The 23,518-nt window shown below is 35.5% G+C and overlaps 3 protein-coding genes and 1 pseudogene across 10 annotated transcripts; 2 read left to right on the top strand and 2 right to left on the bottom strand.

Annotated features, from left to right (window-relative positions):
• The first annotated feature begins 74 nt into the window (after nucleotides 1-74).
• On the top strand, nucleotides 75-6,210 carry LOC147275473 (CDT1-like protein a, chloroplastic). 6 transcript variants are annotated; one of them, XM_086227868.1, is made up of 8 exons: nucleotides 75-167; nucleotides 274-539; nucleotides 632-751; nucleotides 1,703-1,928; nucleotides 2,695-3,441; nucleotides 3,931-4,135; nucleotides 4,224-4,314; nucleotides 5,829-6,210. In XM_086227868.1, the coding sequence occupies exons 2-8, from the start codon at nucleotides 316-318 to the stop codon at nucleotides 5,881-5,883; spliced, it is 1,668 nt and encodes a 555-aa protein (XP_086083994.1). In that variant the 5' UTR covers nucleotides 75-167; nucleotides 274-315; the 3' UTR covers nucleotides 5,884-6,210. The 6 variants fall into 6 exon arrangements, 5 of the variants coding, with proteins under 5 accessions (XP_086083994.1, XP_086083996.1, XP_086083995.1 ...); XM_086227870.1 differs by having other exon boundaries at nucleotides 132-539; nucleotides 3,940-4,135; XM_086227869.1 differs by having other exon boundaries at nucleotides 132-539; nucleotides 4,230-4,314.
• Nucleotides 6,211-9,144: 2,934 nt separating this feature from the next.
• On the top strand, nucleotides 9,145-13,085 carry LOC147275472 (nascent polypeptide-associated complex subunit beta-like). 2 transcript variants are annotated; one of them, XM_086227481.1, is made up of 6 exons: nucleotides 9,145-9,284; nucleotides 10,538-10,605; nucleotides 11,569-11,717; nucleotides 11,804-11,860; nucleotides 12,510-12,548; nucleotides 12,651-13,085. In XM_086227481.1, exons 2-6 carry the CDS (start codon nucleotides 10,538-10,540, stop codon nucleotides 12,839-12,841), a joined length of 504 nt encoding a protein of 167 aa, XP_086083607.1. In that variant the 5' UTR covers nucleotides 9,145-9,284; the 3' UTR covers nucleotides 12,842-13,085. The 2 variants fall into 2 exon arrangements, with proteins under 2 accessions (XP_086083607.1, XP_086083606.1); XM_086227480.1 differs by lacking the exon at nucleotides 9,145-9,284 and having other exon boundaries at nucleotides 10,532-10,605.
• Nucleotides 13,086-13,765: 680 nt separating this feature from the next.
• Nucleotides 13,766-16,525, bottom strand: LOC147275471 (heat shock cognate 70 kDa protein-like; annotated as a pseudogene). Its single transcript, XR_015124245.1, has 3 exons — nucleotides 15,915-16,525; nucleotides 14,142-15,504; nucleotides 13,766-14,037 (listed from the first exon to the last, which is right to left on the bottom strand). The product of XR_015124245.1 is annotated as a heat shock cognate 70 kDa protein-like (transcript).
• Nucleotides 16,526-17,017: 492 nt separating this feature from the next.
• Nucleotides 17,018-20,928, bottom strand: LOC147275470 (putative metal-nicotianamine transporter YSL7). The gene is made up of 6 exons (XM_086256244.1): nucleotides 20,374-20,928; nucleotides 19,365-19,519; nucleotides 19,115-19,212; nucleotides 18,879-19,013; nucleotides 18,431-18,620; nucleotides 17,018-18,307 (listed from the first exon to the last, which is right to left on the bottom strand). The coding sequence occupies exons 1-6, from the start codon at nucleotides 20,828-20,830 to the stop codon at nucleotides 17,198-17,200; spliced, it is 2,145 nt and encodes a 714-aa protein (XP_086112370.1). The 5' UTR covers nucleotides 20,831-20,928; the 3' UTR covers nucleotides 17,018-17,197.
• Between the last annotated feature and the right edge of the window lie 2,590 nt (nucleotides 20,929-23,518).

Genomic DNA, 23,518 nt, shown 5'->3' with positions numbered 1-23,518 from the left:
GGTTTGGGCCAACATTGGTCCTAGCTGGCTTCTTGTTATGTTGGCATGCAAAGAAAGCCCAAGGAGAAAAATCCCACATTCAAATGTGCATAAAAATTCCAAGGCTCGCAAATGCTTCCCTCCGAAAAGCTGTGAAACCGAGAAACCTCAGAAGGCTGCTCGCTTAGGTTTGCCTTCATTTTTGTTTTCCTTGAATCAACAATTTTATAGATCCTCAGGTGATCTGATAAGAGAATTAGATCCTTTTGATACCGATTGCTTTCTGGTGTTTAGATTCAGGGTCTTGGTGTTGTTATATCTGCTAAAGAGTAAAGAATGGGTGAAGAGGGCAGACAAAGCTTAAGGGATTTCAAGTGTAAAAAGATTCTTCCAGTTGCAGGAGTTGAAAAATCAGCTCCTCTGTCTCCTGCTCCAGTGAAAAACAAAATCCCAATGAGTCTAAGTCTTGAAGATAAGATTGCATGTCAGACACCGGAGAAGAAAGAGGAGCCTTCACACACCAAATGTCAGAAGGAGGGACAAACCCAACTTCCAGACAGGTAAGCCCTCCGTGGCTGCAATTTTCACTTTTTTCTCAGCAATATATGATTGTTTCAACCTGAAGTTAGTCATGTCTCTTTCTAATGCTCAGATACACAACTACGGCAGACTTGTTTGATTATATGAATTGTTCCTTGAGGTTGCTTGCTCTGCGTAAAAGACCACCTACTTTTCAAAATATTTCTACTCAGGTGGAAGTCCTAGCAAAAAGGTAATGGTAAATACTTCAAAATATTTCTCTTTAATGTACATCTTTTTTACTTTTTAGGCAAATGGAGGAATAATTCTACAAGGGGCTGGTGCTTCCATTAGAATTAATAGGGTTCCACTTATATGCATCAATATGTGTCTCTCCAAAAAAGTTCTGATCCTTAAATGGATCGATTACCTTTTGAAATAAGTGGAAAAGGATAACCATTATGAATCAGATTACTTTTACGCACAGTTTTTGTTTATTAATATAAACAATATAGATCGTTTTGCTCTTTTCACTTTTCGCAACTTCTGATATTAGAATTCAATCCAGGGTATAAGTGGTTGCAATGTGCTAGGCTTTAATGGTGTGGCAACCTATCAAATATATTCGTTTAAAATAAAATGGTTTACATTAGTTTTGTCTACAGTATCAAGAATCAGGATCATAACTTAAAGCATCAATTTCAATGTAAGGACTAAGGAGTGACTGGTGAGGCCCTAATGTGGTTGCACACAACCTTAAGTTTTCCCTAAACTGAAATAGTTCATTTGTCTGGTCCTATAGTGATATAAAAGTGATCCCTTGTTTCTTTTAATCAACAACTAAACTAAACTCAACAAAACAACTACGTGATCCAAACTCATCAAAAATGGGTCATAATCCTTTTTTTCTCCCTTGTTTGTATTTCTCAAGAAGTTGAGAAAAACTTCACAACTTGCTGCCAATGAGAAATAAGAACGAGGGAGATGTGACAGAAATTGGATATATGTTAAAGCTCCCTTGGTAAGATTTACGGATCAGAGAAATCTTAGCTCATTGTTTGGTACATTATGAATTTAAATATGCACATCTATGGGTTGATGGGGTAGAGTATTTTCCTGAACTGCCATTATGTACAAAACCGAACATTATACTGAACTTATGACTAAGTAGTGTACTGAATTGTTTCTTGTTTTTCTTTTCCAGAAAGTTCTTGTACAAGCATCTTGCTCAGATAAAATTTCTACTTCCTGAAGCCATAAAGGTGGATAGGATTTTGGTGCATGACAAGAAAACTCCATGCATGAAGCCAGTTTTGAATATCACCTTGCTATTTGATGTTGTAGAAGGTCACCGTGAAGCATCTGATTTTACAGCTTTGCGCCAGGTTTTTGCTACTAGGCTTCTTAATTTCTTTGCCATACATCCTGAGGTACTGCTCTGTCTCTTTTTCAGAATTGCTTCTTTTTTGCTTTTGAAGTTTTGCAGTATCCTCTTAATGCCACACTTGGATGTATGAATGAAAATGATAACCGTAGGGTATCCACCCAATTGTATGAAGAACGGAAAGGGAAAAGAAAAAAAAAACCTTCATACAAAAGATTAGAGTCTTAACAAAAATTCTAGGACTGTCGTAACCTCTTTGGTTGGACCTAATAAAAGTTTTTGGAGGTTTCTAAGTTGATAGTCTTATTTTGGTGGATGATAATTTGGTTATATAAAACAGAAGATGTGGATATGAACTGATACATAGATTAGAGTCAAGATGAATTAGCTTGTGGTGCTGACCATGCTGAATAGGAGATGAAACATTACCTATCAAATGCTATTTTTTCGTTGAGAAATTGGCATATGGTAATCCCATGTTATATAAAATGTTAAGTGATTAGATTGAGCTGGCTTCAACTTAGTGATCCTGTTTGGTGTGCTTGAGTTTAACTCTTTGGTGCCACCTAGGAGATGAAACAGTACCTGTCAAATGTTCACTTTGGTTCAGTAATTGGTAGATGATAGTCCCATTGTGTATGAAAGGTATAGTGATCTAAGTTGATACAGACCAAATTCGTTTCCTTCACTCGGGCATAGCTCTTTGCATCATGCATTTGATTAGTTTAGCTATGTATGTAGTTTGGTGGCATTCCATTTTGGTGGTTAAAATGTAAGAAATGAACTTATGTGTTCGTATTTCCGGTATCAAGGCTTGTGATGTTCTTGAGGCCATATTGCCAGAGCCTTTTAGCCAAAGAAGTCAAATACCTGTTGTGGAGCAATTGTCTACAGATTCTTCAATGGAATCTAAACCAACTTCAATTGAAACGCAGCTGTTGTCAGAAAAATTCTGTCCATATCCATATATCAGTAGACACTTCTCTCAGAATGCTGTTGTTCCTGAAACAGAAAAGGCCCAACTCTTAGCATCTCCTGTCTCTCTGCCATCTGCTGATGGTATGGATAACCAAGGTATTGAAAGTGAGCAGCAGAAAGGATTTCCTTTTCTGTCTTCCAATCCTGATAGTATGACTGAGCATAATATCAAAACTGGGCAACGGAAGGAATCGTGTTCCAATTCCAGTATTATCAACCACTCAGTACAAATGAGCCACCATCCACACTCTATTGGTTCCAGTGTATCTGAAAGCCCTCTTGTAAAACTCGCCTCATCTGCTGATAGTTTCATGATAGAAACACCTGCACCATTGACACCAAGGAGATCAATGCCCAGTTGTGATGCCAAGCATGAGACCATGAACAGCCAAAAATCAACATCATGTTATAAGCCTGCAAAAAGAATTCTAGACTTCTCACTCTTGGAAGGTGACAAAATTGTATTGGACTCCACTGCAGATGAGTCAGATTGTTACAAAGTTGTACACCAAAACATCCCTACAACTACAGACAGACTTTTTGAGGATGGAAACTTCACTTGCTCTTCAGCACCACAAGAGGTAAGTGGTTTACGCACTTCTCTCATTATTCTATTAAATGTGGCATTGGCATACTTTGGAATTTATTTGTTTTCTGTTTTCTTGAACTTGAGCTGTTTTTCTTGAAGGTGTTGATTGACTTGGGGTAATTTTAAATCTGTCAACCAAATGACTTGTTCAAGGTTCATGACAAGACAAACTAGATTTACTAGCACCAAAACTGTGGTACTTTTCCAGTGGTGTGTGTGTGTTTTAGAAAGGCTTACACCATGAGATCTGGATGTTATGACACCACGAAATTTAGTGATGTTTCTTATGGCAAAGAATATATCTTCTATGAGATCTACAAATACTCTAGATTTTGCCTTTCTACATTGCATTATTCTCTTCCGTCCAGTTGTGCTATTTCAGACAAAAAAAAAGTTCTAACATAAAAAAAAAAAAAAAAAAAAAAAGAACAAAAGTGTACCTTATCTCATCTTCCCACTAACTTGGAGTTTTCCATTATAGGTACAACAGATCCTTGGTTTCCCTGATGAGGATTGCAAGAAGAGTCAAACAAGTGCATTTATATGCCAGCAGCAGATGTCTACTTGCCTGACCGACATGGTTTCTCTAATTCACAGTATATTCAAGTCTTTGAACTGGTCTCCTATCACGAAAGAGGAGCTTGTGCACAAGATAATTATGAATAACCTTGATATTGTTGAAAGAAGTGCGTATCAATGTGTTAACTAGTGGTACATGTTTTCATTGCATTTCTAAATTTGGTGTTTGGTGACTGTATCATGTTTTCTTTGAAGGTGAAGTTGAAGAACAGATTGATCTTCTTGAAAGGCATGTTCCAGATTGGATCCACAGGAAGTTGTCTTCTAGTGGAGATATTATGTACAAGTGAGTTTTTATTTCTGTTTCATTAATCTGTTATTCATATCTTTGTGCATGAAGAGAACTTTGGAGTTAATTACACTTATACCCTCTGAGATTTATCGTCTTTTCACATATATCCCTTGGGGTTTCAAAAATTACACATATACCCCCTGAGGTTTCAAAACTATTGCATATAACTCCCTATAAGAGAAAAAAATAAATAAACAAAAAAGAAAATATTTGTATTGAGGTTGGACCTTACACCTTGAGTAATCTTATTAGGCCATTTCACCCCTTAGTATGTCTTTTTGCATAATTTCTCATCATTTTTCATCTTAGTATAGGGGTTATATGCAACAGTTTTGAAACCTGAGGGGGTGTATGTGAAAAAATGATAAACCTAAACCTCAAGGGGTGTAAGTGTAATTAACTCGAGAACTCTGGTGCATGATTATTGGTTTGATATAGTATAAGCCTTAAAAAATGTGTGAAGGTCAATGCTGATAGACGTTTGGTCCATCCCCTCTCATAAGGAGATAGTGTGCGAGCCCAGGAATAGGAAAGGTGGGGGGAGGAGGTGGGTGTTGTCCAATCCACAGCAATATATTGTGCAAGGGGGTAGGAATTGGTGGGATGTTTTGAAGAAAATACTTTAGGGTGAGATGACTCAAGGAGGGTTCTTTTCTTGTAAGTTCACTCTGGCTTGCATGCAGGTTTGCAGATTTTTTTTCTTGCTTAGTAGTAGTGATGATGGGGGATATTTATATGGGTTTTTTGTGAGAGATGATATTTTAGAAGAAGATACCTGCATGTTTTCCAGGATAGGAATCAGAGTGTATGCTTTCTCTCATATTTTATACGATGTTTCGTGGTGTGGCACTACCACACTAGCCAGCGTTGTTGTTGTTTGTTTGAGGCTACATGGGAGTTGAAAATTTAAGTTGAACTCAGAACAAGTGAGGGTTAAACCTCCTTGGCTACAGGAGTTGGAAATTTAAGTTGAACTCAAACAAGTGAGGGTTAAACCTCCTTGGAAGACCATATGACATTGTTTTCCTATAGGAGGCATGGCGCAACACTTCTTTCTTGTTCAGAAATGGTCTTCATTGTGTACAAAAAATGAAGGAAAAAAGCATATTATTTCTTATTGAAAATTAAAGATTAAATAAAAAGCATATTGTAGGACCTCACTGACTCTGCCTAGATAGGAAAAAAGAAGTACCCAATTTTGTCCCTCGTAGAAGTTTATTTTTGTTATTATAGATTTTTGTTTTTCTTCCTATTCGAAAGCTTGTCACAGCTTTGTATGAAAAGAAAAAAAAAATAAAAAAATAAAGCTTGCCACAGCTGCTCTTTAGTTACATGTCCCTATTCTTTATTTAGTATTATTCTTTTGCTGTTAAAATGCACTGCATTGGCTTTCAAATCAGCACATATATTTGGTGTCTTTTTCTTTTTTGATGCAAATGACCTTTTCTCTCAATTAGATGTACATAATTCTGCATTGTCAATCTCATGTTTTCTCCGACCACATGCAGCATCAAGCAAGTGCCAAATTTGGACTCAGTTCTATCAAAGCTTATTAGCACCTGATAAGTGACAGGACTTGGTCAAGCAACAGAGTTTCTTACTTATGGTTTCCTTTGGTGTTGGTGGCACTTGGAAAGTAAACTGTTCGGGAGTCTAGCTCTATCAAGTTTTAATGGCAGCATGTATTAGTGCGCAAATGCTTGGTTCTAGAAATCTGTTGTAATTTATATTTTCCAATTTGATCACTGGGGATCCTATTTCAACATGGACAAGGGTGTTGGTTTATTGTAATGTATGGATATTAAACAATGAGGCCCTTAATTAACTGGCAGAATTATTTGCCTTCTAGATGTCTTTTATTGCACCTAAAGCTCTCATTACTTTGAAGTTTGAAGCTAGTGTTTATTTCCCGTAAATCACACACACAAGTCTTTAGAGTAATAAGATGACAATACTATTATCAACTATATTCATCTTAGTCTAGTTGTAATTTTACCCCAATGGTGGGAGGTGTTCTAAGTTTGAATTATCTCTCCACAAATTAAAAAAAAATGACGACAAGATTACATCTTAAAATAATCAACTATAAATTCTAAATCCTAAACCTCCTAAACTATACTAAATTTTTCACCTCCTAAACTAGCTATTGGTATGTATTTCTCTCCATACAAAGTGGAAAGATCTCGCCCCGGGGGAATGAAATCCGAATCTCCGACCTTCAATCGTTTGGAAGGTGGGCTAGAGGTAGGTAATACTGGAAATAGCTTTGGGATACCAAACTACAAGAATAGGACATCCATAACTGGAGACTTCAAAGCCGATTACTGCATAAGCGTTTACAGTCGGTAACATCTTCAACATTTGTAGAAAGAGGAGGAAAGTCTAATTCTCTCCCAAAAAGATAAACAAACATTTCATTAACCCCTGATAAAATTTATAAATATAAAATGGTAACGGTAAATTTCTATTTTCTTTTTTGGTGAAACTTAAGATAGTTCTAAAAACAACTCAATTAGTTAACATAAGTTACCAACTATATTATTAAAACTGCAAAACTATTTAATAAAATTGGAGAAAAAATGGCTTTTAACGTTAATGTTACTATTTATACTACTTTCATAGTTTCATATTTAAAAAAAAAAAAAAAAAGCTATGAATACTAATCAACAAAGCTTATTTTGTTGTATAGAAAATCTCATGATATTTTTTTGGCATAAATTTAATTTAGACACATAACTAAATTGAGCGACACGGGTTTACTTAATCCCTGACACAGGCCCACAAACTCTCTCTCTCTCTATTATTATTAAATTGTGGGCCCGTGTCGCTCATTTGGCGGGAAATGTTTGCTGAGATCACGCCACGTCACCAAGTAATCCCGGTCAGCAAAAACCAAGCTGTTATTTAACTGATCTCTCAACGAATCAATGGACAGAAATTCATTTTTCAATTTAGATAATAGATCGGATGTATATTTGAAATATTTTAAAGTTCATAAATTCCGTTGAAATAGCTTATATAGTTATGTGTCTAAATTGAATTTATGCCTATTTTTTTTATTAATCAGCTGTTGTCATAAGACAAAATACCTTTAATACTTTAAATATTTATACTAATAAGAGTTCAGATCAAGAAAATTAATATAATGTTATCTAATTTATTCTTATCCAACCTATTACCTATCTCATTTTTTTTATAATTCTTTTTTGGATACACTTTTTCTATGATATATATATATATATATATTTTCTTTTTTCTTTTTTATGAAGTAGTTCTCAACTTCTCATGCATGAGTCTTTGAATTTATGAGGACAGTTTTCATGCAATTAGTTGAAAATAAATAACTTGTGAAACTTTGTATATATTTAATTTTATGATTATTTGTATAGAAAATTAGGATTAAATACCAAATCTCAATAATTTTTTGGTATAGCATGAAGACCATATAATTTTTCAATTGAACAACCAAATTTAAATGTAGTTTTTTAGATTAGGTCACAAATATGTTATCCCCTTTGATTTGAGCCTTTTCCATTTGACATTTTTATCCTTTGGTCCACATATGATGAGTGTTAGTTAAAATTTATAAGATTTAACAAAATTGCCAATTGCCCTTGAGACTTTTATATTATATTGAAAATTTGCTAATGTAGTCTCAACTTCACATTTAGTTGTAACTGTACGACACTCACAATTTCAAATTTAGTTGTGACTAAACGACAGTCACATCTAAGTTGTGAGACAGTCACAGTTAAGTTGTGACTTAATTGAATTTTTTTTAGAGAAATTATACTACAATATAGTATAAATAGAGGTCAAAACAATACTTTTACTCAAAATAATATATAATATAGTGGTGTGAGTTGTCTCTTTCAATTTACCAAGACAGTCACAGTTAAGTTGTGACTGGATTGATTTTTTTTTTTTAATACAATATAGTATAAATTAATGTAATATTTGTGATGTAATATTATTTTTATTTTTTTTATTGTAGTGGCCTGTGATGTAATATATGTAAATTCTAATACTTTTTACTTTATTAATTTGTTTGACTTTTCAACTAGTACCTAATGTAAAATGCTATTTAATTTTGGTACATAAACTAAAAAATTATTGAAATTTAATAGTTAAAATCAATGGACCTTTATTTGTAACAACGGACTTTAGATACTAAATTGTAATGTTTTTTTTATTTTAATTATCAAAATATTTATGTAATTTCACTTTAGGTACTAAATTTCAGTTTAGGTACCAATTTTAAAAAATATGGTTATATCGAGTTGTACTTGTCTAATAGTTATAACTTTTTATTAATTTGTTATTTTTTCAATATTTACAAAGCTTAAACTTTAATGTGTAGTATCTGGGTTATAAAACTTTATCCCTTAATCCTAAATCAAAAGCATTAAACCTTTATAAATTTAGAATTTTTATGAATTTGAAATGGTCATAACTGTGACTATTTGACAATTACAATTGTATAGCAAACCGATTTGTGATGTAATATAAAATGTCTTACTCTAGGTTAGTACCTAAACTAAAAAAAATTAGTCTTACTATTTTGTTGAAACACTATTGATATTTGATATTTAATTTTAATTTTTTATTATTAGTATTTTAATGTATATAGAAAAAAAAGATTACTGTATATTGTTTTTTTCTTTGTTGGGCCTTTGGCTCTCTCATGTACCAAAAGAAGTCTTTTGTAACCTTCCTTTTTCTTTCCCTTTGAACGCTCACGCTACATCGCATTAGAAACAAAGTGGTAATCAAATCCCTATCACAAGCATGACACGTGTCAATCGAGGTCATTTGATGACCGTCGGATGTTGGGCACAGGCCATAGAGGGCTTTTATAGCGAGAAGAAACCTAACCTTAGCGCCGTCTGAGGGCTTGGCTTCGTATCCTCTATCTCTTCCTATCTAACACCCACAAAAACCCTAGAAACGCCAAAACCCCAAAGGTAAAACTCTTTCTCTCTTCCTGTGTTCTCGTTAATCATTCGTAGTCTCTGTTCTAATTTCTGAGTTAGGGTTCTTTCTCTTTGTTTTGATTTCGCTCGTGTTTGTTTGCTGGTATGGGTTATTGAGTTAGGGTTCTTCCACTGTGATTATTAGTTTAAGTACGAGAGATTCAGTTTCTATTTTATTATACTTTCTCTGTCCGTGAAATTTATTTCACAGCTAAGCAGAGTGCTTTTACTTTGTCGGTATTGCGATTCTGCTACAATATAATTGGTGTTTTCATTGTTTGGGCAGCCAAAGTGTGCTTGAAATGTTTACTTGATGAGATTGCAAATCTACCACTACTGTGCTCTTATGTTCTCATATGCATTACCATCATTTTAGGAGCGTCTTTAGTATTACATTTTTTTTTTCTATGGGTGTAATGATGTGAAAATGGCTAAGATTGAAATTTCAAGTCGGCTTTCACTATGACTGTGTCATCGGTATATCTGGTTAATTTGGGTAACTTTACTTTTATTATCTCCAGTGGGCTTTCTTTAGTGTTTTTGGTACAAAGTTAAGTGTTTTACCGTCATAAATTTATATACGCAAACACACACGTATGTGTATAAATATTGCTTTGTTATATGTTGGCTTACAGTATTAGCTTTGTAAGTTTTGGAATGCAATGGTTGCTTTTTATGTGAAACTTATGTTGGTTATGATAAACACTATTTTGCTGTTCTTACCATCTTTAAACATTTTCTTGCACATGCACATTTCTTTGGATGTCTTTTCTCATGGCTAACTTGTTCTTTGATATTTTAATTAAGATAAGCTGAAATTTGAAGCTAATTGTTGATTTTTATTGCTATAGAATTCGGAGGTGTGTTGAACTCAATTAGGGTGTTTGTTTCTGTGTCAGTGTGAGAAGTTAAACAATTGACGTGCCCTTTCATAAGTTGCATGTCGATGCTTCATATATGTTCTTGCTAAAGTTTTTATGAGTGATGCTTATTTTTCTTAATATACTATGAAATTGAAGAAACTGGATAACAGAAAACATGGTTAAATTGTTCATTATTTGTGACACTGTGAAACAAAAGACTGTGCTGTGTTGGACTTTTTACTGCTCTAAAATGCAGAATACGATAATATTATTCAAGATACAAAGTTCTGGCTCTTGAATTTTTTTTCGTTTTTGGATTCTCTCGTTTTTTAATTTTGCAATTGAAACTTAGTACTTGCACTTTGCCTTCTTTTTATGCAGATGAATCGGGAGAAACTTATGAAGATGGCTGGTGCTGTTCGCACTGGTGGAAAGGGTAGCATGAGGAGGTGGGTTACTTTTCCTGTTTGAAACTCCTGTTATATACCAAGTTAACTGACAGAGGCTGAAATATGAAGCTTTAACGTTAATGGGTATATTTAAAGTATTGTTGTGGTTGATAATTTTTTTTGTTATTTAATGGGTATGTGTGAAGCACTTTGCACATTGAGTAGATTGTTTTATTTTTTTGTTACTCAGTGTCTTTTCTTATTCTTGTGTACTTTGAGAATAGCAATGCCCTAGCTTCTAGGGTTAGCTGCTCTTCCCAGGCCTGAACAGGAAATTTCCACTCTGATTGATTTTATAACCCATTGCGGTTGTACCAATGAACAAACCAAGAAAAAGAGATGCAGTCTTTTGGGGAAAATGGCAAATTTACTGTAATCTGCAGTTCTGCATTTGGTGCAATAGGTAGTTCTAACAGAATCTCCAACAGACTCCCCAAACCCGAATGCTCTAGTTTAGATAGCCCTTATTTAAAAAAGTAAGCTCCCATAGACTTTGTGTAATGGCCTTTTAAGTGGAGAGCCTACTCTCACCCTCTGAATGTGGAGTGTGATGGGCTCTCTATTCAATATAATATTATATAACTTTGTACCATCAAATGGAAGAAGTATTATTAGTAAAATAAAATAGTAAAGTGAACAAATAAACGTAAAAGTAATTCAAATGGTGACAAACTGAGAATTGTCAGTTTAACATCAAATGTGCCCTCTAATTTGGAGAAGATGCTCCCTAAAGTAGACAGCTTTATTAGGGAATGGCTTATTTTGTGTTTGACTGCCCTTGAACTGCATTGTATTTATAATGTATTTTCAGTGGTTTGCTCTGCCCATCTGCCAATTGTTGTCAATCATAAAGATCTTACTCATTTCTGTAGTGGTTTCGTATTTATTATATCTTTGTTATTGTCGTATCTCTTCCTTTTGTTTGTACGTGATTTGTTTCTTCATTTCTGCTATTAACTACAGAAAGAAGAAGGCTGTTCACAAGACAACCACCACAGACGACAAAAGGCTTCAGAGCACCCTTAAGAGAATAGGGGTGAATGCCATTCCTGCAATCGAGGAAGTCAACATTTTTAAGGATGATGTAGTTATCCAGTTCATAAACCCCAAAGGTGAGGCCATCTTGACAATTCGGATCTTGTACAACTTTTTTTTAACTCCCTTGTTTATATCTGCTGATTTTCCTTGTCTGCTGCAGTTCAAGCTTCCATTGCTGCCAACACTTGGGTTGTTAGCGGTTCTCCTCAAACGAAGAGTATGCCTTTATTTCTTTTCTATATTTTAGATTTGAAATGATGATTTTACATGTGATTAGTTTTGGTGTCTTCGGGATTGGAAATGTACCAGTTATTTAAAAAAACTGATAGGAATTTTGGTGTTCGAGGGAGTTGGAGGGTTTGCATTTTGATCATTGAGTTCAAATTCCATTGAGAATTGTGGAATGCTCCTTGTTAACTGAGTCTGAATTTTATTCTGCAACATGCATTTAATTTAATATGTGATATTAGTTCAAGATTTGATGTTTAAGTCATGGTCTCTACCTTGTTGATCAGTTCGAGTTTTTGTTTTACAATGTGTGTTGTGTTTATGTTTAGGATATGACATTTGTGTTGTGTGATAGTTACTTTTTTGTTATTTAATTTTGTTGTGGTCTCTTTCCTCGTTACGGGTTGGGGGGAGGGGTTTGCATTTGATAGTGTGGTGGATAATCAATATTTTATGTAATTTGACAATTAGTGTGCGTTGGATTTGAATATAAACGGGTGGCTTGTAAGAGAACCTTACCTTGAGTTATGAAATTATAAACATAAATACTTGTATTGCAATTATTTTTTTGGTTTACAAACCTTTTGGTTTTCTTTTTAAATTTCTCCAAACTTAACATATGATCTTCTCTATTGTAGAATTGCAGGATATTCTTCCTAGTATTATCAGCCACTTAGGTAAGTGTGCTTGTGTTCCTTTTATTTTGTTATCCCTTGATGCTTGTGTGAGCTTCATTTATGGAGGACCTATGAAATTCTGACACCCTCCATTATTTTCAGGGCCAGATAACTTGGACAACTTGAAGAAGCTGGCAGAACAGTTCCAGAAGCAAGCACCTGGTGCTGGTGCTGGTGCTGGTGGAACCACTGCCCAAGAGGATGATGATGATGAGGTACCGGAGCTTGTTGCTGGGGAGACCTTTGAAGCTGCTGCAGAGGAGAAGGACAAGGAGGAGAATCAAGCTTCTTAGGGTTGCAATGAGATTTGTGCCATTTTATATACTTTCAATGTGTTGAAAGTTTTTGATTTTGCTTTTACCTTTTCTAAGTCTTACCATGTTTTATTCGATGGATAGTAGTTACTTTTTTCGGAATTGCTAATGGATGTGCTTTGATGGTAATTTTTCATGTTGAAGATTATTATCTTGTTGATGGTCAAGTACCGTCCTGTATATTTCTTTGGTTAGGATAAAGAACATCGCTTATTTTTGGGCCTGAATGGGGATTTAACCATGGTTGGGTTTTTATTTTGTAGAGTTTGCTTATCTTTGGGTTAATTGTTGACAACTATGAAGCAACTGGGTTTTTTATTACAGAGAAAAGGGCTGTGCTAGGGTATCTGCCCTAACTGAACCCTAATGACATGGAAATTCATAAAAATTCCATGTCATTAGAGTATTTAATATTGTTAAATATATCTCATATTTTATTTGCCACTTAGACTTTTGAAAAATACTCATTTTAACCTTTCTTAAAATTTTACAAAATTTAAATGAAAATATTATTAAGAGAGAAAATTAAACACTAAAATAAAATAAGAAAAGAAACGTACCAGCAGATTTGAGAAAGACATTTTCTGGAAAACATCAAAACAATCCAGCCACTAGTATATATAGTTGTAGAAAGATCAAAATTTCGAATAAAATTGTAATTGCGATTAGATCAAATTTTTTCCATTGATCAAACTTTTGAATAAATCCTAAACCTATTCACCACCCAATTGTTGGAGTTGGATGCTAGTGGCCAGCCCACTTCTTTTGCAGGTCGGAGGAAACTAGTCTTTAGAGAGAGACAGATGAAAAGGGGTTGTCATTGTTCAGTAACAATTATCTTAACAGATTCCTAGCTATGAAAGAGTTGATTCATTGGCAAACATCGCCTCAAGATGAGGTAAAAATTAGTCTTTATATCTCATCATGAAAGACATCTCAATAACTGTGTCAGGTCTCACTGAAAATTTGTAAGCAAGACATCTAAATAGATTACAACGAATACTTGCATGCAACTATGCAAGACATCTAAAATCGATTACAATGAATGCTCTTAGGAAAAAAAATAAAAAAATAAACAAATAGGCATCTCACGACCACGCCAGCGGAGGAGTGCCCGTCGTCTTGATCTGTTTTCTTTCATATCTCTCTCTCTCTGCTTTTCATTTCTCATTCACCTGGGCTCAAGTATAACAAATTAAAAGTTAGAAGAATATCATAATGATTTTACAATATATGTACTTAAGGAAGTCTTAGTATGCCATGAATTATGGTTTCTTACCCTTTTTCGCCATGCCCTAACACTTTCAGAACTAGTAATTGTAATCATTTTCTTCTGGCCAGTGAATTTTTCCTTAATGGAGACGTTTAAGATACCGTTTTCATCAATATCAAAGCAAACATAAAATTTAGGAATACGCTTTGGAGCTGGAGTAATGCCATGGAGGCTCAACTTGCCCAAAAAGTTATTATCTAAGGTTGTTTTACTCTCACCCTCCCAAATGGAGAATGTCGCGCAATGTGGGTCGTCACAATCTATAGTTGAAGTGATTGTCTTTGTGACGGGAATTTTGTTGTTTTTTGGAATCACAATTTCCATGATATGCTTTTCATCGGTATTCAGTGATATAGTTTCCACCCCAACCCCAAGTGACAAAGGGGTGGCATCCAAGATAGTAAAGAGTTCAAGCTTCCCATTTCCCTTCCCTCTCATAGTCTCATGGCTGCAGCTTGAATAGCGGCACCATATGCCACCACCTCATCCGGATTAATGCTCTTACACAGCTTCTTTCCCTCGAACACATTCCGCAATAGCTGCTGCACCTTGGGAATTCTAGATGAGCCACCAGCAAGAACAACATCATGGACACTGCTTGTGTCCATGTTCGCATCCCTCAAACACTTATCCACGTGCTTCATACACTCGTTGAAGAAATCCATGTTGAGCTCTTCAGGAACGAGTAATAGTTGTATAGAAATCAATACCCTGGTCCAAATTATCAATTTCAATGTCAGCAGATAACGTAAATGAAAGCCTCCTCTTTGCCTTCTCACAGGCTTTTCTCAACCTTAAGAGCCCTAGGGTTTTCACTGACGTCCAATTCATGCATCCCCTTCAATACCTCAACACAATACATCAGCATTCTCTTATTAAAGCCTTCACCTCCAAGATAAGAGTCTCCAGTCGTGGCCTTCACTTGAAAGATATCATCTCCTTGAGACATCTAAAGTAGCACCACCCAGATCAAATATCATCACATTCCTCTTGCTATACCAACCGGCTTTCTTGTCAAGCTCATAAGCAATGGTTGCAGCAGTTGGTTCGTCGAGAAGATTCGTGTCCTCTAGACCAGCATCGACGCTTGCATACATTGTAGACTGACATTGTGCGATATCAAAGTAAGCAGGGACAGTGATCACTGCTTCCTTCACAATTGTTTCAAGGTATGCCTCAGCAAACTCCCGCATCTTTCTTAGAAGCATGGATGAGATGTCTCCTGCATCAAATTGCTTCTTTACCCCCTTGTGGGTAACCACAATCATGGGCCTGTCACCAGAATCTTCAATCTCCTTGAATGGCCACAGCTTCATATTCTTCTTAACATCTCTGTCACTGAACCGTCTACCAATTAACCTTTTTACATCTACACTATTTAAACTAATTGATGTCAAATTAGAAACACAATAATTATCCAACAAGTAAAATTGAATTAAATATTCACTAAAAACTAAACTACTCACTTAAAATACTACTGTTGGAATATCAGGGAAAGAAAATAAAACTTAAAAGAAGTAATAGAAGAAGCTCCTCATACAAATATAAAATAAAACTGATTTGAGAAACAGATTAAACAGTTTGGCTCATGGTTCATGGCTTATATGAGAGACTTAATATGAGGAATAAGTGAGAAACAACAAGATATAATTTATAAAAGTAAATCAAACTTTTGAATGTGTTATTTCTCGGTTGTCCTTCATGTTAAGTCTCACCGGCCTAACAAATCTTGCAAATTAAATATGTAGGTAAATAGAGAATTAAATTAAGATGACCGACCATATATACATAAGCTGGAGTTAGCTTCGGGGTTTCTAATGACATTGTTGATGGCTGCATCACCTATCAAGCGTTGGGTGTCAGTGAAGGCAACATAAGATGGAGTAGTCCTTTTGCCCTCGTCATTGACTATGATTTCTATACGATCGCCCTGCCACACTCCCACGCACGAATACGTTGTGCCCAAGTCAATCCCTATTGCAGGAACCTCTTCTTCTCTCGCCATTCTCAATTCAAGAACTCGAACAATTAGTGGTCGCAGGAAGATTAATGCTTGAATTTTTTCTTAAGCCCCTGCTGTGTGCATGCTTTAGGTTTTATAGGGTCAGGTTTAGTTGTGTTATAAGCATATAAGAATTATCTTTACGGGTCTTCCATCCATAATTGATTAACAATCATATTCCTACCAGAAAAGCTAAGGGCCCAACTTTTGTAAGAATTCGACCCAAGAAAAATAACCGTAAAAGTTATCTTTACGGGTCTTCTCCATAATTGCTTAGGAGGCAATGATGCATATTCCAACTAGGAAAGCTTTCTAATAGACCAAAGATCCCAAGACAAACAAAAAATGCAAACTGTTTCTTTTTAGGTGCCTCTATTCAGACCCAATTTTTTTTTTTTTTTTCAGTAATGCTACTCTTACTATATTTTTATACCACGATTTCATATCATCTTACATGGCATTCATACATTGGACACTAAAAATAAAAAAATAAAACCTAAAAAAGAAAAAGGAAATACCCTTTCAGTAAAGTAATGACACATCAGATGAGATACAAATGTGAGAAAAAAAATGTGAGACAACTAGCATTATTGTTTTTATTTTTATCAGTAGCCCAATATACTATTTATACCCATTTTCACTTTTTTTTTTTTTAAAATACACCCATCTTCATTTTAAAAAATGTTAAAACTTATTAGTATAATTTTTCCTAAACTACCCTTACTAATACCCAATATAACACTCATCAATTCTACTTACTTTACCCAACATCATCACCTTCACGTTTTTATAATTAGTACCTAAATTATAATTTAGTATGTAAACTGAAATGACATAAAACTGTTGATAATTAAAATAAAAAATATTGAAATTTGGCACCTAAAATGAACAGAACTTTTCTTTAATCACATTGTTTGGTATGGCTATGTGGCTATGCCTTTGTTTTGTCCACACCATAAAGGGGCTCAACAAGAAAAAGAAAAACAAATTAAGTTACAACACATGCATTTTCATTCATACATATATGATGGATCATACTGATGCGCCAGCCTTAATTAGGCTAGGCTCCCCCTAAGAGTGCATCAACTCTAGCATTGTCTGCCCTTGACAAAAACTTCATGCAAATGGGTGGCTTAACCCCTGCAAGAGCAAGTATTGAAGCAGGCAAAGTCCAAATCCCATCCCCACAGATCAAACCAGAAGCTACTGCAGGCACAAAAGCATCTGCCTTGGCCTTGTTGATCCTTCCCCACACAAACACTATCACGCTCCCAATGGCCATATCAATGGCAAAATATGACCCCAGATAGAAGGGGATTGCCATTGCCATTGGTAGTGGAATGAACCGTGCCCTCTTCTTACCAATGAAATCCCTTATCAGGTTTATTGCAATGGCTGCAACAAAGAACACGCCACAAAGCATGAGGCAATTCTTTGGGAGAGATTTGAAGCCATCAACCCCCAAAATAGCCATGTTACGGTACACCACAGCATATGGAGCAGGATATGCACTGCCAGGTTTCCCGAGGTCCGGAAAGGCTTTGTAGAAGAGCCAAAAGACACTCGGAGAAATTACACAACCCATTGCTGTGCCAATCACTTGGCTCACAAACATTGAGCGGGGTGAAGCTAAGGTTAGGTAGCCAGTCTTGAAATCTTGTGTTAAATCAGAGGCTGTTGTGACGATGTTCATCATGACTCCACAAGCTGCTAATCCTGCAATAACACCACCATGTGAGGCACCAGCCCACGACCCAATAGTGAAGATGGCCACCTTTCCGTAAGTGGAAGCCAGGGACCAATCGGTGAGCCCAGTCCCATATGCATTACAGAAAGCCAAGGTGGGTGCTAAGAGGTACATGACCAATATGTAATACCATTTGAGTTGGGGAAATATGTGTGGTACAGTGGCCATGGAGACTGCAGCAATTGCCACATAGCCTCCAACAGCAAACCATGTTGGAATTTGGTCTCTAAGAAAGAGTTGGGTCCGGCGCTGGTCATCATAAGAGAGCTCAGAGCTCGCAGCAGAGGCCTTATCTGCAACTGGGAGAATGCTGCTCACATCTTTGTCTCGGAGTTGAAAATACAAGGCAAAGAGGGTTCGACTTAGCACCTTGAAGAAGTTGTATAGTCCATCACCAAGGATCATGGCAATGGCAATGAAGACCTAAATTCAGAATTCAAAGTAAGTTTTGAATACAGAGGAATATCCTAATTCCTGAATGAAGCGTGTATAAATACAGGGAAAATGTAGCTTCTTTTTCCTTTCATTTTCAAGTGGAAAACTCACCTTGTAGCCTTGAAGGCCATTCATGCTTTTTAAGCTGAGGTCTGCACTGTACCAATCACCTCTCCTACTTTCTATGAGAGGCCACATTAAACCCCAAGAAAGAATGCCTCCAAGAAGCACTGACATGTTTACAATGTGAGGGCAAATCATCCCTACTCCAATATATGTTGCTGAGAAATCAAAATAAAACCTGAAAATTCCAAAAAATTAATTAGAAACAAATTGGAAAAATATTGCTACGGTACATGAATAAAACAGATTCTTGAAGAACTAACCTCACCAACTGAACTATATCCCAAGTACAAAGTTACACACACACAGTAATTATGAAATACAACAATTATATTACAATCCATTAGTGACCAAATAATCATTGCTACCAGAACCATATATATAATATATTACTTTAATTTAAATAAGAAAATAAGGTTGGGGTTAATAAACGTACATATTCTTATATGCTTTGAGGCCGAGTGAAGGGAAGTTTACAAATCCACAATCACCTTCAGCAGTATAGAACCATTGAAAGAAACCCCACAAGAAACTGAAAGAGAAGAATTTCCCCAACTCTCTTACTTGTTTCCTAAAAGAGTAGAATAAAAAAGAAACTCATGAGAACAATAAGTATCAACTGGTCTCATGCATTAACTTTGAAGGCGTATATAATGTTGGGTGGTGCCATACTTTGCTAGGTTGACTCCTTCAGGAGTGTGGAAACTGTTGATAAGATGGGCAGTTGCAGTACCACTTGGATATGTCAATTTGAAGTCTATGATCATGATCTGAAACCAAACACGTCCATGTACGTTGATGAGAAAACACTAAGATTTGATCCCGCACTAGCTTTCTTTATTTTCATGAAATAGTGAATTCTATGTCCGTGAAAATTAATCAATTATAATTTATAGAATGCAAGTTTGCGTGTGGAGTGTACCTTCCGAAGAGGCACCACTGAGAAGAGGCCCAGAAAGCTAACAACAAAAAGAAAACCAGTTATCCATAGTAATCCCGGATCTTTGGTATCATTGGTGTCTTTAGATTGGTCTGCAATGCGTGCACTCATGCCAAAGAGATAGCTCCCAAAACCTCCTGTTTGTAGTTTTTGCACACACACACACACACACATAATTATAAACAAAAGAAAATGATTGAAAACAAAAGATATATTTTACACTACTAGAATCATAATATAACTTGTAATTCAAAATACATCATGTGATGTACATGCACTTAATTGAAATTTTCAATTATTTAATGATATTGAAGGTGTGTAAGGCCTAAAGACCAAATGGAACTTGATTAAAAGGCTTTCTCAATCTCAATCTATAATCTATTAATATAGAAGAGAAGAAGAAAATCCCTGTTATCAGCCACTTCTCAATCTGAATTAATTCAACCGAGCTGGATGGATGGCAACATAACTTAGTCAAATACCGATAATTACCGAACAAATTAAGATGTTTGCCTAAAAATACTACTCTATATATGTATATATATATATATATCTATATATCTTTCAGTTTCTTCTAATTATATGTTCATTAATATGTGATATACAAAAACAAATAGTGGTTTACTTGAAAATTTCGGCCTATTGGGTTGAATTTAGAGGACAGAGGTGACTCTCACTATTTAATTTCGTCAAATAGTAATCAAGTAAAACCATGCCGGCCTAAGCAAAACAAAAAGACAGTAAATTTATGCTAGCAAATTTGATTTTGTAATAAAAAAGAAAAAGAAAAAGAGAAGAAATAACTTTTTACTCTACAGATTCAAGTATCTTCAAAAAGAGGAACATGGTTGACTTAATAATTTTTCTTGTGTCAAAAAAAATGGGGGAAGAAGAAGAATGGTAGGTTGGCAGCTAAGTTTCCGTTTATGAGCAGCATGCCAAAAGTTTCCGTTAAATTAAATGAAGGGAAGAAAGAGCAAAAAGGAAGTACCGCTAAAGGCGATGCCGGAGGAAGCAACGACACAGGTCTGGATAACGGTGTTCTCTTGCCTTGTGAAGGGCTGGTTCAAGAAGCCGGTTCTGTTAAGTATCTTGGTCCAACTCCCTACAAAGAAGAAGCCAAGGAGACCCGCAGAGACATTGAGAGAAGGTATGATACCAGTGGTGAGGTTGAGCTTCATCACGATCACGCTGAACAATATGCTCAGCACGAAGCTTATCACAAAGGCCCTCACCGTCAGCTGCTTCGTCCATGATGGCACTTCCTGCTTCTCAAACAACCTTTCCACAGACAAATAGTCCCCTTCTTCTTTTTCTTCTTCTTCTACTTTCCTGTGCTTGCTCTTCTGGTTCGGATCATCATCTTCTAATTCTAATTCATCTGCCGAATTCTTCTCCCTAACTACCCTTTGCTCTGGATGAGATACAGATTCAGATTCTTGATCCATATCATATGCCCAGCGCAATAATGAATGATGGATCTTTTGGCCTTGCCTTTTTTCTTTATATAGAATATACTTGGGCTGGGGGGCCTCAAGGATAATGAATATTGATTATTGAATGGTTTCCTTTTGTCTTGGTTTTGCCCTTTTTCCAATAGCAAGCAGCCAAGCAGATTAGATTCGCTGGAGATTTGGAATGCAAGTTAAGGTAAAGGGAGCTATCTCGCCTTATCACATCACGAGCATCATAAATAGTAAAGGGAATCTCTTTGTTGGAATTAGGACTTGAATTAATGCTGGACCAAAAACTGATCCATCTTGAAATTAATTCGATTGTTAAGCAAAGGCAAGATCTTGGAAATCATATTTTCTATGATCATATATACAGAAATGCTCTCTTCACAAATAATATATATATATATATTGTTACATATTTTGAGATAATTAAAAATGAGTAAAGAGTTTATCGAAATCAAAGTGAGGTTGGACTTGATTTTCCTTGTTTACATGCTCTACTCTACTTGTGGTTGTGCGATCCATGTTGACGCAGTTGCCATTTTCCAACCAAGCCGCCCTAACAAAAATATATGTACATCTTGAAACGCAAAGGCTCAGTAGCTTACTAAATACTAGCATACTTTGTCTTTCAAATTATTTTGAGGGGAAAGTGCAAACCCCTTGATAGTTTAGGGAGAGAAATTATAATTAATGGATAACCCTAAATAAACAGTGCAAGTGTATTTTAGGTTTCCTAAATATTCCAATAATATCTGCTAGCTTATTTTAGTAAATTAGTCATGTGAGTAAGTCTTTGAAATTAGTCCAATTAGGGAAGATAAGCGAGTAATGAGTTAGAATTACATGTGGTTAGGTTTAATTCCTTCCGAGAAAAAAAAAAAAAAGAAACAAAAATGAGTCGAAGTGAGGTTGTGACTTGGACTCGATGAAAACTTGACGAGTAATAATGAAATGATGGGAATATTGATGTTGAGTTGTTATTTCCAGCCTAGCTAATATGTGACTAGCATCACAAATGTATATAATAATAGTATGCCACCACGCATCACTATGTGAATGGATGGATATAGTAAATTAGTAAGTATAATAAAAACATGAGTACAGCCAGACCACACGACTACACTAGCAGAGGCCAGAGAGAGTGGACTTTTATCTTCTAACTGAGACTTTAAAAGAGACAATACATTATATACAACCTTGTTCTGAAACACTACAAAGGCAGGTTACAAATTAAGCTGACCATGAAGAAAGCAACTCCGGTTTCACACTTCACACTTCACACTACTTCTCACATGGCAATGCTGTCTGCTTTCATATATTTTTAATAATGTTCGATTGTCAAAGATACAGAAAATCTTCTTAATTGAAGATTCAAAACAGAATATTCTGCCGGCTTTATATTAATATTTCTTGATCCATTATTTTATATTCTAACAATCACAGTGTGTGGAAAGTGGGAACACTTTAATATATATATATATATATATATACAAAAAGAGGGCCCTTCCAATAACGGATCCCTCATTTAGTGTTAAATAAGGGATCACCTTGTGGGGCCCACACGAGTCGTTTTGTATTAATCCGAACCGTCCATTTTTTACATCTCTATTGATAGATCATCCCTGCAAAAAATCAGCCAAATCGAAAATCGTTTACCCGTTCGGTTTAGCGGTCAAAGTTTAAAACAAATGAACGAATAACAAATTCCTCTATAAACACATAACTTTGACCACTTAATTGAACGGGTAAACGATTTCCGATTTGGCTGATTTTTTACAGGGATGATCTATCAATGAAGATATAAAAAATAGACGGTTCGGATTAATACAAAACGACCCGTGTAGGCCCCACAAGGTGATCCCTCATTTAACACTAAATGAGGGATCCCTTATTGGAAGGGCCCTCTATACAAAAATACTCTAAAGCTAACTGATTAGTAAATTAATACAAAACTAACTACCATGTTGGTCCCACTGCATAATGTAATCTCAAAATCTGAACTGTCCATTTTTTAAGCCCTACTTCAAATATCATCTCTTTAAAAAATCTCTAAAATCGAAAGTCATTTAGCTATTTGATTATAATAACAATTATTTCTATGCTTTTATCGAAAATACTGTTCGTCTATTTATTTGATCTCAATTAGATGATTATATAATTTTCAATTATATATGTCAATTCTTGATCCAATATTCTTATTGTAATAAATTAATAATTGAGAAAGTTTTATAGTTCATGAAATTTAAAAGGTTTACGAATGTGACCACAATGACAACCACAAGAGCAGCACAGCAAAAGACAAAATTGCTATAAGGAGTAAAGATGGATGAAGCCATGGAAATTTTTAAAGAAAATCATGTCACTTCCGGCTGGACCCCATAATTTGACACCCGAACGAACCTACGTGCAAGATAAGATTGGACTTTGGCGTGCCTGTGCCGTTCATTCCAAAGTCAAAAGTCAACCGATTCAAACCCTATCACTCAAATTCTTTGACAAGAGAAAAAAACAAGATTAACTATAATTGCACGCTAGTGAATTTATCAATGGGGGGGGGGGCTATGCACACCACCCTAATCCACTAAGTTGACCACCCCACTTAAATTTTTACCCCTTTGTGCCCATTTTGCCCCTGCAATAAAAAAAAAAACTCAGCCCCTCCAATTTGGCCGGCCA

Source organism: Dryas octopetala, chromosome 9, assembly GCF_963921425.1.
Source record: "Dryas octopetala chromosome 9, drDryOcto1.1, whole genome shotgun sequence".
NCBI classification, from domain to species: Eukaryota; Viridiplantae; Streptophyta; class Magnoliopsida; order Rosales; family Rosaceae; genus Dryas; species Dryas octopetala.
Note: the sequence above shows the minus strand (reverse complement) of the source record. Positions and strands in the feature narration are given on the sequence as shown.